General features: G+C 46.3%; 1 protein-coding gene across 1 annotated transcript in view; it reads right to left on the bottom strand.

The window, feature by feature from the left end:
- Positions 1 to 819: 819 nt before the first annotated feature.
- The window catches only part of lama1 (laminin, alpha 1), a 26,842-nt gene continuing 12,648 nt past the window's right edge, over positions 820 to 15,013 (bottom strand). The window contains 39 exon segments of the mRNA XM_034572044.1: positions 820 to 1,055; positions 1,504 to 1,717; positions 2,000 to 2,133; positions 2,214 to 2,367; positions 2,717 to 2,866; positions 3,074 to 3,263; positions 3,460 to 3,566; positions 3,889 to 4,069; positions 4,150 to 4,344; positions 4,428 to 4,576; positions 4,694 to 4,846; positions 4,942 to 5,056; positions 5,429 to 5,570; positions 5,654 to 5,798; positions 5,879 to 6,029; positions 6,123 to 6,247; positions 6,328 to 6,481; positions 7,123 to 7,256; positions 7,419 to 7,562; positions 7,686 to 7,840; positions 7,923 to 8,105; positions 8,197 to 8,313; positions 9,496 to 9,598; positions 9,715 to 9,859; positions 9,993 to 10,156; positions 10,238 to 10,354; positions 10,691 to 10,901; positions 11,004 to 11,160; positions 11,250 to 11,361; positions 11,511 to 11,609; positions 11,696 to 11,838; positions 11,925 to 12,118; positions 12,915 to 13,004; positions 13,081 to 13,202; positions 13,555 to 13,695; positions 13,828 to 13,957; positions 14,120 to 14,247; positions 14,410 to 14,595; positions 14,840 to 15,013. The exon segment at positions 14,840 to 15,013 is cut by the window's right edge and continues 9 nt beyond it. Coding sequence (XP_034427935.1) covers positions 901 to 1,055; positions 1,504 to 1,717; positions 2,000 to 2,133; positions 2,214 to 2,367; positions 2,717 to 2,866; positions 3,074 to 3,263; positions 3,460 to 3,566; positions 3,889 to 4,069; positions 4,150 to 4,344; positions 4,428 to 4,576; positions 4,694 to 4,846; positions 4,942 to 5,056; positions 5,429 to 5,570; positions 5,654 to 5,798; positions 5,879 to 6,029; positions 6,123 to 6,247; positions 6,328 to 6,481; positions 7,123 to 7,256; positions 7,419 to 7,562; positions 7,686 to 7,840; positions 7,923 to 8,105; positions 8,197 to 8,313; positions 9,496 to 9,598; positions 9,715 to 9,859; positions 9,993 to 10,156; positions 10,238 to 10,354; positions 10,691 to 10,901; positions 11,004 to 11,160; positions 11,250 to 11,361; positions 11,511 to 11,609; positions 11,696 to 11,838; positions 11,925 to 12,118; positions 12,915 to 13,004; positions 13,081 to 13,202; positions 13,555 to 13,695; positions 13,828 to 13,957; positions 14,120 to 14,247; positions 14,410 to 14,595; positions 14,840 to 15,013 — 5,763 coding nt within the window. The 3' untranslated portion in view covers positions 820 to 900.

The following is a 15,013-nucleotide window of genomic DNA, read 5'->3' as shown; positions in this document are numbered from 1 at the left end:
GAACCTGTGAGAGACACAAGGGGGCGCTGCTGTGGTGCCATCAGCACATTCCCATGGCAACCAGACAACCTGCCCCATTTTACTTCTTATTAGCCCCGCCCACACACACCTCTGATAGGTTAAAGCAGACACCTGATGGGAATGTTGATGAATGTTTGCTCCTGATTGGACGATGGAAGATCAGCTGGCTGTTACATGTCTCACCTGCAAGGAACTGGAAACATGTATTCTGTCTGATGCCAACTGTTTCCTGTCTGAAATGTAACATAGCATGAAAGCTAGCTTTATACCCGCTGACAGTTTTACAGCTAAATTCAGGACTGTACTTACCCAAAATGCAACATTAATATGCCATTATGACATCCCTGTTATGATTTATTTCTGTCATGTTATGTTTATTTATTAAGTTATTTATTGGTATTACACACTCACCACTCCCCCTGGTGTCAGGTTACAAATGAACCCCCCCCACACATCATGTTTTAATTTATGATAAAAACTGTCGTCACCCACAAAAATTAAATAAAATTTAAATTAAAAAAACATGCGTTGTCTTTTGAATAACGTATAATTAACACTGACTCGACCTTTAGGTTTCCAGAAAATGTTAACAGACATCCATCGTTATAATTAATCTAATTATATCTGTTTGATTTCATCACACATCGAGTTAATTCATAATTCTGTTTTCTAGAAACTCGTTAAAAGTTTGAATGTGTCTGAAAACTTGGAATAGAAATTTGACAATTGAATAAAATAATTTTAGATCAACTTTATTGATTCAGAGTTAAAGTTACAGAAACAGAGAGATAAAAAGAATCAGCTGCTAAAAGCCGTTTGTTTTAACGCCAAGATCAGTGAGATCAGACTGTGGACCAATCACAGCCAAGCGGCGCTTCGCTAGACAACAGGACACGAGTTAGGTGTGACACCCAACAGGAAGTGGGCGGAGCTCAGGTCGAGACCGTTGCTCAGGTGAGACTTGATGAGCTGGAGGTTCCTGAGACAACCTCTAAACCTGGAGCTGCTCGACAGGCAGTTCTGTCTCACTCCCACTGTAAGAGAGAGAGAGACAGGTCAGACAGACAGGTCACAGAGAGAGACAGGTCAGAGACAGACAGGTCACAGAGAGAGAGACAGGTAAGAGACAGACAGGTCACAGAGAGAGAGACAGGTAAGAGACAGACAGGTCACAGAGAGAGACAGGTAAGAGACAGACAGGTCAGACAGACAGGTCACAGAGAGAGAGACAGGTAAGAGACAGACAGGTCAGACAGACAGGTCACAGAGAGAGACAGGTAAGAGACAGACAGGTCAGACAGACAGGTCACAGAGAGAGAGACAGGTAAGAGACAGACAGGTCAGACAGACAGGTCACAGAGAGAGAGACAGGTAAGAGACAGACAGGTCACAGAGAGAGAGACAGGTAAGAGACAGACAGGTCAGACAGATATGTCACAGAGAGAGAGACAGGTAAGAGACAGACAGGTTGGAGCGTCTCACCTGGATACCCTCCCACGTAGACGGGGTTGTTGGTCTCTGCTGAGGTGGATTGTGGGTAGGGGTTAGGGGTGGTGTAACTCCGCCCATCTACATTCAGACTCAGGCTGTGTTTGGTTTTTCTGGCCAGTAGGCGGTGCCACTGTCCATCACACAACCCCTGACCAATCGAACGCACAGACACTCGTCCCGCCCCGTTATTTACATTAAACACCACCTTAGAAAAAACAGAATCGACAAAAGTTGTCACGGTGACAGTGAGAATGGGAAGACCATATATTTATTTATTTATGAAGGAGGAACATTCATCAAGAATTTGTGCAGATTATTTGACTGGTTGTTAAAGGGGGCGTGAACTTCACTATGTGACGTATATGGTTCCTAGTTTGTATTTTTGCTCGGGGGTGTGGCTTTATGGACAGCAGGGGGGTGCCAAGGTCAACAGACCAGTGACTCTTCATCTGTCTGTAGACAAACACGCGGGTAAGTGTGCGCTCACCTGTCCGTTCACCATCTCCAGTCCAATGGCGTCGACCTTCGCACTGCTGATTCCCAGAAATACTCCTTCTGATTGGCTCGTTCGAAACTCCAGAGATACTGACACGTCCGAGCCAACTTTATACCCATCATGCACTGCACACACAGACACACACATGTTAACAGTCTGATCAGACATGACGACGTGAAAGCAGGTGTTTCCTTTATGGACTCACTGAGGATGGCGTAGCCGCTGCCATTAAAGTAACTTCCTGTCTGGTCTTTAGTGAAACAGGAAGTGACATCATCCTGTGAGGCTGGTTTGGTCAGATCCAACATGGCTCCATTCAGACTGACTGAGCGAATGCACCCTTGTAAACTGCTGCTGACCTGAGGGACAGACAGGTGGACAGACATGTTATGAATCTCTTATATAAACCATGTTACATGTATGTTATATACTGTATGTTGTACATGTTACATGTTTACGTTTGCAGCTGCGACCTGCAGGGATTTGATCATTCGTCACTTTTAATGTTGGCTGATCAGTTTGTTCGTGATCGCGATAATTTGATCGTTTAGAAAATAAATCTGATGAAAACTTCCAGTGAGCTCACTTTTTACAACTCACTCCAATCACATCCATTGATTGATCAAATATTAGATGAATGAAAACCAATGAGTCCAGGTTACATTTGATGTTGTGATCAAATTTAAATGTGAGTATTTATTGACGTACGTTGATCCTCCTGCTGGTGTATGCGTGTGGTAGTCCTCCCAGGTACAGCGTGTTGTCCACGTCCAGCTGGTTTCCTTTAACTGTCACAGACTCCAGACTCAAACCATCGACTGACAGCGACACTGAGCGCCGGCTGACCTCAGCGCTCACCTGAGAGACAGACGGGGAAACATGATCATATCTTTTAAACATGATCAACAAACATCGTCCGTCTCACGTCATCACCTGGGATGTTATTTCTGTCGCATGTGAATGAAAAGTGTTTAACAAACAGGACCCATTTAGAGCGTTAGTTCTTTTGGGGACATCACAGTTTCATGTTTGCACGTGTGTGTTCATGTGTGTTTTTGAACGCACAGCGTGCCAGTCTCCGTCGTTAATGGCAACAGACGAGGTGACAGAGGCGGGGCCTTTTCCCAGGTCAGCTGACATCATCAGTCTCCCTCCCATCAGTTTGACAACGATGAAGTCTGTGTGTTTGGAGTCCGAGAGTAGAACGATCAAACCGTTGGCAGCCCGGCTTCGCACCGACAACCTCACAGAGACGCTGTGGAAGAGGAGGGGAGACGGCATAGAGGAGACACACACTCACACACACTGACACACACTGACACACACTGACACACACTGACACACACACTGACACACACTGACACACCCTCACACACACACACACACAGTCAGGGATTTATTCTGAGATAGTCCCTCAGAGACCAGCCCCCCTGCTTGTCATGGGGACTCACCTCTTCCTCACGGTGTTGGGGTTGATGACGAAGGTCATGTGACTGTGTCTGGACGAACCAAACTGAGCGGCTGATGACAGGAAACTCGGCTCAGCCTCCGACACACACTGCGTCACACAGAAATCAGTTATCGTTAACACGTACGAACCAATATCGATAATCACTCACCGATTATCAATACCTATCATCAGTTATTACCGAATCAATGAAAGACAGATAACCCTGAATAGTCCATAATAACATTTTGATAAATGATCAAAGATTTAAGAATAACCAACAAGAGTTGAATTAGTCACAATTAATAAACATTACTCAATAAAATTAATATTGGTAAGTGGTATATTTAGTAATCAATAATGGGAATAATCAACAGTCAAAAATAAATGTTGATTATCTTGTTCAGTTATGTGTAATAAAGGTTTTTATTACCGTGAGCGCTCCAGGTGTCAGGGCACTCAGATATGTGGGCGTGGCTACATATACGTGGGTGGGGTCTGGAGTTGGTTCTACATCCTGGTCATCAGGAAGCACCGCCCCAACCCTCTTCTGCAACAGACAGCTGTCAAGCTCCACCCCCTCATACCTCACAGCTCCTGATAGGTCGACAAGTCTACGGAACGAAAACAGTTCACCAATCAGAGACAAAGAAAGCTACGTGTGTGCGTGTGAGTGTGTGTGTGGTAGACTTACGCTCCGCCCACCACCAGGTCTTGGATGCAGCCTCTGAACGACCTGGATAAATCTTGTAATCTGATTGGTAGATGGGAATCCTCTGCTGAGGGCAGCCCACCAATGAAGAAGGAGGCAGGAGACAGACGAGGAAATCCGCCTGGCAACAGAGGGACTGATTTCAGGTGATCTTCGTCCACCTGCACGGACAGAGACCTGAGGACAGACAGGTGAGACAGGTGTCGGGTGAGACAGGTGTGTTAGGTGGGGCAGGTGTGTGTTTCTATGGTAACACGTACTTCCTGTTGATGGTGATAATCACAGAGTGTTTTTCTCCGTCACCAAATGATCCGTCCGGTTTCATCACTTTCACCTTCCGGGTGGCCCCGCCCACTTCACCAAGCTCCGCCTCCAAGGTGCCTAAGACCAGGTGAGCACACAGGAAGTACTGCGGGCACACACACACACACACACACACACACACACACACACACACAGAGGTTACAGTGATCAACATCACATGCTGGTGAATACATCCACACATACATGTGTCATGTGACCTCACCTGTTTGTGCAAGCGATCGTCACTAAGGGCAGCCAGCAGGACTCCTGATTGGTTGTTGGAAGAGAAGGAGAAGAGAAGCTCCGCCTCTTGACTAAAGGATGGAGGAGAGATCTGAACGAAGCCTCCGGACAGAACCGACACACTCCGCACCGCCTGTGAGATAATCAATCAGTGTGACCAATGACGGATCAGCGATCGGATCACCTGACCTGTGTGAACAGTATTTACTGATCGGCGGCGTGTGTTACCTCGAGTACGCAGCCCTTCCTGACGCCGTATGCGTCTCTCAGCAGGTCGAAGTTGGAGCGAGCGATCTCCACGTTCTTTATACAGCCGACGTACGACCTGGACACCACCTGTCGCCTAGCAACCATTCAAAGACAGACAGGTGAGTTAAGACACGCCCATCCTGTGATCACGCCTTGTCCTCACCTGGTGACATCATTACCTTGCATGGCTCTCTGGTGTTTTATTTATGAATTTATGAATCTGCAAAGATCATGTGATCAAATAATACAAATTTTACTATTAATTATATTCTATTTATAATAAATGTTTTCCCATCCTCATTAATAAAGTATTAACTCAAAGTAGTTTGTTTGGTTAATCTGTGATGATGTCATTTCAGATCAGCATCCAATCACCAACTGACTTCAGATGAAGAGGAGTGGCATCATCCTCGCTCACATCTCGTCCTCAAACCGAGGGGCGGGACACAGGAAACCACAAACTCACCTGATTGGTCTGGAGGCAGGAAGTCCTCCGATGTAGATAGGGTCGAGGTCAGAGCGGTTAAGGTCGGAGGCAATCCCTGGAGACTCCGCCTCCAACACTTCCTTCTCTGATGATTGGTCGGCAGCCATGATTGACAGGTATCCTGCAGGAACCAGGTAACTGTGAGAAACAGCCCCCCCAACACGCTCACTACTTAAATGACGTCTTAGCAACATGCAGTCGCACCTTTGCGTTTGTTCCTCTGCAGCGTGATCTTGTACCACACTCCTGTGTTGTACTTCCTGTTGGACGTCAGGATCAGAACGCCTGAACCGAGGTCAAAGGTTAGACGGACACGCCCCTCCACCAGCTCAATGGACAGGAAGTCTCTCTGCAGGAGACACGAAGGAGGTCATGTCTATGCTTCTTTTCACAATAAGAGCTTCAATAAAAGCCTTGAGTGTGTCGTACCGTGTTGTTAGAAGCCAGGTAGAGCAGTAATCCGCCCGGCGACAGAGTTTTAAACTGAAACACGATCGACGTCGACGTCGCACGCAGAGATTTCTGGACCAATGAGAATCCAGATCCATCAAAGTGGAAGGACGTCTCCTCCGTCTGAGGACTGAGAGAGAGAGAGAGAGAGAGAGAGTTGTGTTGATCATACATGTGTTGTGTTGATCATACATGTGTTGCATGTGTGTCCTCTGGGTTTTACCTGCTGAAGCAGCCTCCACATGCTCCTTCTCTGCTGTCGTAGTTCCACAGTCCGATATTCCTCTCGTTGAGCAAAGCTTCGCCAAAACAGCCCTGAAAGGTCGATGACCTCAGCGCTGCGGGGCTCTGACATCACACATACACAGTTACAACATGTTCATCTCCACACACATGGTCGCACACATGATTACTTCCACACATGTTACCTGAGTGTGAGCGCCCAGGCCTCCGATGTGAATCACTGTGTTTTTGTCGATGTCTAAAACTCGGGACGATCCCACTGATCGACCTGTTACCGTGGGCAACAGAGACACCTCCGAATCCAGCTGATGGACCGACAGAGAAACCTGCGCCCCGAACCTGAGGACGTGACATTAAATATTACATGACCAAATCATCAGATGACACGGTGAGGCTTTAAACCTGAACGGAAAACATGTAACCACTGGGTAAAGGGTTATATACATATACAAACAAGACATTTACGTTTCCTCTTTTTATAACTACAACTGTTTGAGGGATGTTGGGCATTAAAATCAAAGAGTTCAATTTACACAATAACATGAAATTCCTGAAGTTTCCTTGAGATCAACCTCAGTATTTAAAGGGATTAAAGAATAAAGTTTAGTTTAAGATCCCGGGTGCAGGATCTCATGTTGGGGGATTCATAGAAAGAGTTTGAATCAAAATGAACTAGTTTTGACTGATGCTTACTAGTCCTGATTGACACTAACTAGTCCTGACTGATGCTTACTAGTCCTGATTGACACTAAGTAGTCCTGACTGATGCTTACTAGTCCTGATTGACACTAACTAGTCCTGACTGATGCTTACTAGTCCTGATTGACACTAACTAGTCCTGACTGATGCTTGCTAGTCCTGATTGACACTAAGTAGTCCTGACTAAGAGCTGAACTAACTAACCAAGTTATTAATTCATCTGCTTTTTCAGACACATGATCATTGATGATTGTGTTGGCGTGTGGTTGGCGTGTAGTTACCGTGTAGCGTTGATTCTGGTCCACCTGTTGTTGGTTATGTCGAGTCCAGGAAACTCCAGTTTGTTAGTTCCTGACCCCAAATCCCACAACAGAGAAACCTTCCCATCATGCATCTCTACAGCGAGGTAGTCCACCTGAGCGCACAAGGACGTTCACAAATGGTTAATTTACACGGTCCAGTTAAAAAACTGAGATCAAATAATGACAGTTACCTGTTATGACGATAAGACCTTTGTGTGTGTGTGTGTGTGTGTGTGTGTGTGTGTGTGTGTGTGTGTGTGTGTGTGTGTTATTACCGTGGTGATGCCGCCCAGGTAGAAGAGCAGGTTGTCTTTACTCGTCGTCTTCAGGATCAGACTCAGAGTGTTGAAGTTACTGGAGTCAATCTGAGGTTTGTAGGATCGAACACAGTCTCTGTCCGCCTGCACCGCCACCTTTATCTGATGACATCATCAAAACCATCATCATCATCGTTTGGTGTCAGTTTGAGTGAAAAGTGAGGATGTAGTTTTACAGGATCTTCATCGTTTCATTGATCAGAGCCCGTGTCTGTGTTCATGTACCGATGCAGCCTGTCGACGAGCCTGATCGATCAGCTCTCTGATGTCGGACAGATTCCGGCTCAGTGTTTCTCCCAGAATGCTCAGGGGCTTTATGCGCTCCATCAGATGCTCCGTACGATGCTCTGCCTCCTCAAGCTTACGCTGCACATCATTGGCTGAACACAAAGAAAATGGGAGAAGCCAGTATTACAAGAGTGTTATTTTGTATATTTAACTGATAAGACTTTGTTGACGCACCAGCAGTGTCTGTGTGCGCCACCAGCTGGTTGGTCTCTGTCACTGTTTTGACTGTGTTTTCCACCACAGAAGAAGAATCCTGCAGCTGATCTTTGAGTCTCTCCAGCTGCTGCAGCGCCACCTGCAGACCAGAGTGTGCTGCTGCAGTCTGAAGCTGAGCCTGCTGCAGTGACACAGCTGAACCTGGTGGAAGAAAAAAAACTACCAACAATCAATACATCAATCAATACATCATCCTGTCGTATTGAAGGAGGCACCGCCTGAAACTACTGACCGTTAGAGAGACTCTGCAGCTCTCTGATTGGCTGACGGAGTAGGAGGCTTGAGTTATGGACACTGTCTTTGATAAGTCCCAGTCTGCTGGTTACCATGGAGACCTTCAGCTGTAGGTCTGGAAGAGAGATGGGCGTTAGTTATGTCTTAATCTGTACACAGGTAAACACACAGGTAAACACACAGGTAAACACTCAGGTAAACACTCAGGTAAACACACAGGTAAACACTCAGGTAAACACACAGGTAAACACACAGGTAAACACTCAGGTAAACACACAGGTAAACACACAGGTAAACACTCAGGTAAACACTCAGGTAAACACACAGGTAAACACACAGGTAAACACTCAGGTAAACACTCAGGTAAACACACAGGTAAACACTCAGGTAAACACACAGGTAAACACTCAGGTAAACACTCAGGTAAACACTCAGGTAAACACTCAGGTAAACACACAGGTAAACACTCAGGTAAACACTCAGGTAAACACACAGGTAAACACTCAGGTAAACACTCAGGTAAACACACAGGTAAACACTCAGGTAAACACACAGGTAAACACTCAGGTAAACACTCAGGTAAACACTCAGGTAAACATTCAGGTAAACACTCAGGTAAACACACAGGTAAACACTCAGGTAAACACTCAGGTAAACACACAGGTAAACACTCAGGTAAACACACAGGTAAACACTCAGGTAAACACTCAGGTAAACACTCAGGTAAACATTCAGGTAAACACTCAGGTAAACACACAGGTAAACACACAGGTAAACACTCAGGTAAACACACAGGTAAACACTCAGGTAAACACACAGGTAAACACACAGGTAAACACTCAGGTAAACACTCAGGTAAACACACAGGTAAACACTCAGGTAAACACTCAGGTAAACACTCAGGTAAACACACAGGTAAACAAACAGGTAAACACTCAGGTAAACATTCAGGTAAACACACAGGTAAACACACAGGTAAACACACAGGTAAACACACAGGTAAACACTCAGGTAAACACACAGGTAAACACACAGGTAAACACTCAGGTAAACACACAGGTAAACACTCAGGTAAACACACAGGTAAACACACAGGTAAACACTCAGGTAAACACACAGGTAAACAAACAGGTAAACACTCAGGTAAACATTCAGGTAAACACACAGGTAAACACACAGGTAAACACTCAGGTAAACACACAGGTAAACACTCAGGTAAACACTCAGGTAAACACACAGGTAAACACTCAGGTAAACACACAGGTAAACACACAGGTAAACACACAGGTAAACACACCTTCAACTGTCTCATTTATTCGTCGACTTTCTTGTAAAACAGCGGAGCTGATGTTCTGATTGGCTCTGACGTCCTTGGACAGCGGCTGCTCTGATTGGGCGGTCTGTAACAGAAAGCAGACGTGTGTGTCAAAATGCTGCTCGTTGTTATTCTGAATGAACGACAGATTAGTCTTTGACGGACCGTGATGTCATCGTGAGTGTTTCCTGTCTTTAGTACCATATTGAGAGCGTGGGAGGCGGAGACATAAGCAACCGATGCCACCTGCTGGGCGGACTCAACTCGCATGATGATCGTGATGTCACTCTCAATCTGGACCAATTGGGTTCCATTCCGGGACATGTTACACACTGACAACAGAGAGCTGAGAACAGAGAGGTTTATTTTAATGTTAATGTCAGAAACACACACATGCACACACGCACATACACACACGCACACGCACACGCACACGCACACGCACGCGCACGCACACACACACACACACACACAGTTACCTGTGCAGGGAGTGGGCGTGGCTCTGTAGTTGGTGGGCGTGGTTCTCTGCACGGTAAACATTCTCCAGAGCATCTGTCATCTTAAGTCCAACTACCAAACTGTCCACCTGTTCCCTCAACAGGGGGCGCCACTGATCCAGCTGACCGGCCAACACCTCCACCTGCTGGACAGGTGAGTTAGTGTTTGTTATGTGATTGTTGTTGTTATTGTTGTCGATTTATTCCATAGAAAGTGTTTGTCTCACTGTGGTTGTGTTTGTTAACTCGTTTATCAAACTGATGCTGTCGTCCAACATCAGCTGATTCTCCTCCATCACTCCCTCGACAGAGAGACACTCGTCTGTCAGATGCTGATGGACAGACTGAGAGAGACAGAGAGAGAGAGACAGACAGAGAGACAGAGAGAGAGAGACAGAGACAGACAGAGAGAGAGACAGACAGACAAACAGAGAGACAGACAGAGAGAGAGACAGAGAGACAGACAGACAGACAGACAGACAGACAGACAGAGGGAGAGAGAGAGACAGACAGAGAGAGAGACAGAGAGACAGAGAGACAGACAGAGAGAGAGAGACAAAGAGAGAGAGAGAGAGAGACAGACAGAGAGAGAGAGACAAAGAGAGAAAGTTAATCAGCAGGCAATAGCAACACTGTGTGTGTGTGTGTGTGTGTGTGTGTGTGTGTGTGTGTGTGTGTACCTGGTATTGGTGCAGCAGAGTGTGTGTGTTGTTCAGCAGATTGTGTGTCTCTGTGTTTCGTTGTGTAGCATTGTTTAAGTGCATGTGTGCGTTTTGCAGCGTTTCCCTGGCGTCAGTGAGGGAGTTGGAGAGGAGGAGAAGCCTGTTGTCAATCTGCCTCCTGCTGGACAGGAAGTGCACCTGCAGCGAGTGAGCGAGAGACTCTGATAGGCTGCAGAGAGAGAGAACCACATCAGAATAAAATTAATTTGAAACGTCAGGATAAAGATGAAAAAATATTTTACACAATTGTTAATGTTTTTATCAAACACACCTGAGCTCCTGATGAGCTGCGGCGTTGGCGGCCGGTAGATTGACGGCTCTCATGTTTTCCAGCATGAATTCTAACTCCTCCAACAGATGTGTCTGATTGGCTGATTCAAGCTCCTCCTCTGTGGTCTGGTTCAGATGCTCCGCCTCCCTCAGTAGCACTGTACCAATCAGATGTCAGAGTAGTTTTACATCATCATGTCTGCAGGTTGTTTGTTATGTCTCTGTGCTGCGTTGGATTGGTTTTTACCCTGAATACTGTCTTGAAGGCTGCTGATACTCTGCAGCAGCAGTGCACTCTGGGAGAGGCTGTTGTTGATAGACAGGTCCACCTCCTCCATGTGGTGAGACAGATGTGTGACCTGATTGAAGCAGAGACCAAAGATAGGACCTTTCTTCATCAATAATCAATAATAATATAATCATTATTAATTAATAATCATAATAATGTAACCAATATGCACGAATAACCCTCCACAGGTTAGTTAGTTAATGTAAGCTGGCCTGTTACCTGCTGTAGTAACGCTCGGAGGTCAGAGGTCACATGACTCAACTCGTCTTTGACTCTGGACACGTGAACACTGACGGAACTTTTCTCCGATAAAATCACCTGAACAAACCAGAAACTTGTTACATGACATCATCAGGCTGCATGCTGCTGATAGCTGAGCTCTGATTGGTTGATTGTGTCTGTACCTGCATGCCTCTGGTCTGGTTCTCTAGCACCACCAGCTGGCGGTATGGTGCAAAGGTAACACCGCTCACATTGACAGACAGGAAGTGGTAGTGCAGTTCGTCCAGGTCAGTCAACAGAACGCCGGTGCACTCATCGTCACATGCTGGAGTTTAAAACAAACACATTGTTCACCTCTGACAACAAGCAACATGTGTGTATGTGTGTATGTGTGTGTGTGTTATTACTCACATACACACTCTCCTCCCTGCAGGATGTGTCTCTCGTCACACTGGTCACACGATTGACCTTTGACCCCAGGATTACACTCACACTGTCCTGTCTGTGCGTCGCACAATGAGTGGACGGAGCCCCACCTACTGCACGTGCACTGCGAACACCTCCCTCCTTGTAATGAGGGGTTACCGTAGTAACCAACTGAACACCTGCAGGATGACAGTGTGTCACAGTGTGATGTCACAGCCTGATGTCACAGCGTGATGTCACAGTGTGATGTCACAGTGTGATGTCACAGCGTGATGTCACAGCGTGATGTCACAGCCTGATGTCACAGTGTGATGTCACAGCCTGATGTCACAGTGTGATGTCACAGCCTGATGTCACAGCCTGATGTCACAGCCTGATGTCACAGTGTGATGTCACAGCCTGATGTCACAGCGTGATGTCACAGTGTGATGTCACAGCCTGATGTCACAGTGTGATGTCACAGTGTGATGTCACAGCCTGATGTCACAGTGTGATGTCACAGCCTGATGTCACAGTGTGATGTCACAGTGTGATGTCACAGCGTGATGTCACAGTGTGATGTCACAGCGTGATGTCACAGTGTGATGTCACAGTGTGATGTCACAGCCTGATGTCACAGTGTGATGTCACAGTGTGATGTCACAGCCTGATGTCACAGTGTGATGTCACAGCCTGATGTCACAGTGTGATGTCACAGTGTGATGTCACAGCCTGATGTCACAGTGTGATGTCACAGCGTGATGTCACAGTGTGATGTCACAGTGTGATGTCACAGCCGGATGTCACAGCGTGATGTCACAGCCTGATGTCACAGCGTGATGTCACAGCCTGATGTCACAGTGTGATGTCACAGTGTGATGTCACAGCCGGATGTCACAGCGTGATGTCACAGCCTGATGTCACAGCGTGATGTCACAGCCTGATGTCACAGTGTGATGTCACAGTGTGATGTCACAGCGTGATGGATTTACTCACCTCTCACAGTATCTCCCCTCATATCCCGTCTGACAGGCGGTGCAGCGAAAATCCCCGAACGCTCCATCTGACTCACAAGTCGGACTGAAACTACACAATCACAGCTCAGATTAGTGAAATAAAATAAAATTTGTCCATTCAATAAATAATCAGTGTGTAGTGTTACCTGTTGTCCCGTAGGGGGCAGGCACAAAGTGAACAGTCACTGATTGAGCCATTGACTGTATTCCCATAATACCCTGGGGCACACCGCTCACAGCTTCGCCCGCTGGTGTGTAGCTCGCAGTCCTGAAAAAGTTAACAAGTGTTAGGATGTGTTGTCGTGTGTTAGTGTGTGTTAGTGTGTGTAAGCCTTTGTTGACGTGTGTTAGGATGTCGTTGTCTGTCACCATGTGTTAGAGTCTGTTAATGTTGGTTAGCATGTCTTAGCGTAGGCTAGCATGTGTTATAATTTGTTGTTGTTTGTTAGCTTTTGTTGACATGTTTTAACATATGTTTGGATGTGTTGTCATGTGTTAGCATATGTTGTTGTGTTTTAGCATGTGTTAGCATCTGTGGACGTCCGTTAGTGTTTGTTGACGTGTGTTAGCGTATGTTAACATGTGTTATAATGTGTTGTTGTGTGTTAGCATGTGCTTACGTGACACTCTCCAGTCTCCGTGTCACAGCTCTCACTGTGGTTGTTGCAGCGGCATCGAACACACGGACGAACAAACATCAACTTCTGACTCTGAGATGACAACTCAGACTGAGGCTGACGGAAATAACCTGCTGCACACTCCTGCAGACAGACAGGTCAGAAAAGAGACAGGACAGGTCAAGAACGAGGGACATGTCAGACAGAGAGGCAGGTTAGAGACGGACAGGTCCTGATTCAGCTGCCTCAGGCTCACATGCTTTTATTAATCGTTACCTGACAGGACAGTCCCATGTATCCAGGTGGACAAATGCAGGACTCAATGAGTCTGGCCACACCCCCCGTGACCTCTGACCCTTCCTCTGACTCCACCTCCCCCGCTGTCTCCATGGTCATGTTAGAGATCCTAACAACATAACACAGGAAATGACAAAGATACATGTTGCAATAACAATTCACCTCAAGTCAAAAAGTCTGAAGAGAGAAACTGACCAATGAAGTGAAGGTAAAAGATAATACAACATATATAAAAATGTGTATATGTATGATGTGTATGTATATAAAGTACCTGCTCTGCTGAAGTCTGGTCCCATATGAAGCTTTGATGATGACGTATTGGACGTTACTAAGGACGGACATGAAGTCAGAGTGACTCACCGCCTTCTCTGAAACCGAGTTAAAATACTTCCATTTGTGCTGTAACACACAAACACACACACACACACACACACACACACACACACACACACACACACACACACACACACACACACACACACGTTATGATACACTGTCACAGGTAATATTCATATATGGCATTCTCTTTCCTTAATTTCCCAGGATTCCTTGCAGCTGTACCTCTGTCATCCTGATGTCATGCTGAGTCGTGACGCCATTGCTAGGGGCAACCATGTCAGTGTATATAACAAGCTTCCTCAGAGTCCCGCCCCTCATCAGAACCTGAGGCTCCTGATTGGACAGTCCCATACCGTCTTCAGCATAGAAGGTGATGATGTAAGACAACAGTCCGCCGTACGACATCAGCTACACAAAACGTCACGTCATAGAGGGACAGGTTAGAGACAGACAGGTCATAGAGGGACAGGTTAGAGACAGACAGGTGTCCCCCACCTCTCGCCCAATCACAGCTGGGTATGGTTTAAGGAGGACTGGTATATATATATATATATAATGAGTGGATGTATATCACTCGCACAGTCATTGTGTAAAGACTGCAACTTCTAAAGGTTAAAGGTCAAATGTTAAAACTGTGTTTGGGTGACAGTACCTTGGTGCCTTCGAATTGGGGGGGCAGTCTCCAGTAGAGGGGGCCAGTGAGTCTGCTGACGTTAAGATGACGGGTGTCAAGTAGCATGTCGCCGCCGCCCTGCTGGTAAACTCCAGATACCACACCCTGCAGGTTAGACTGACTGACCAATGACAAGAGAGCGGGAGAGTGATC

This window comes from Hippoglossus hippoglossus, chromosome 20 (genome assembly GCF_009819705.1).
Source record: "Hippoglossus hippoglossus isolate fHipHip1 chromosome 20, fHipHip1.pri, whole genome shotgun sequence".
Lineage (NCBI taxonomy): Eukaryota > Metazoa > Chordata > Actinopteri > Pleuronectiformes > Pleuronectidae > Hippoglossus > Hippoglossus hippoglossus.
The sequence above is the reverse complement of the archived record's forward strand: the minus strand, read 5'-3'. Positions and strand labels throughout refer to the sequence as shown.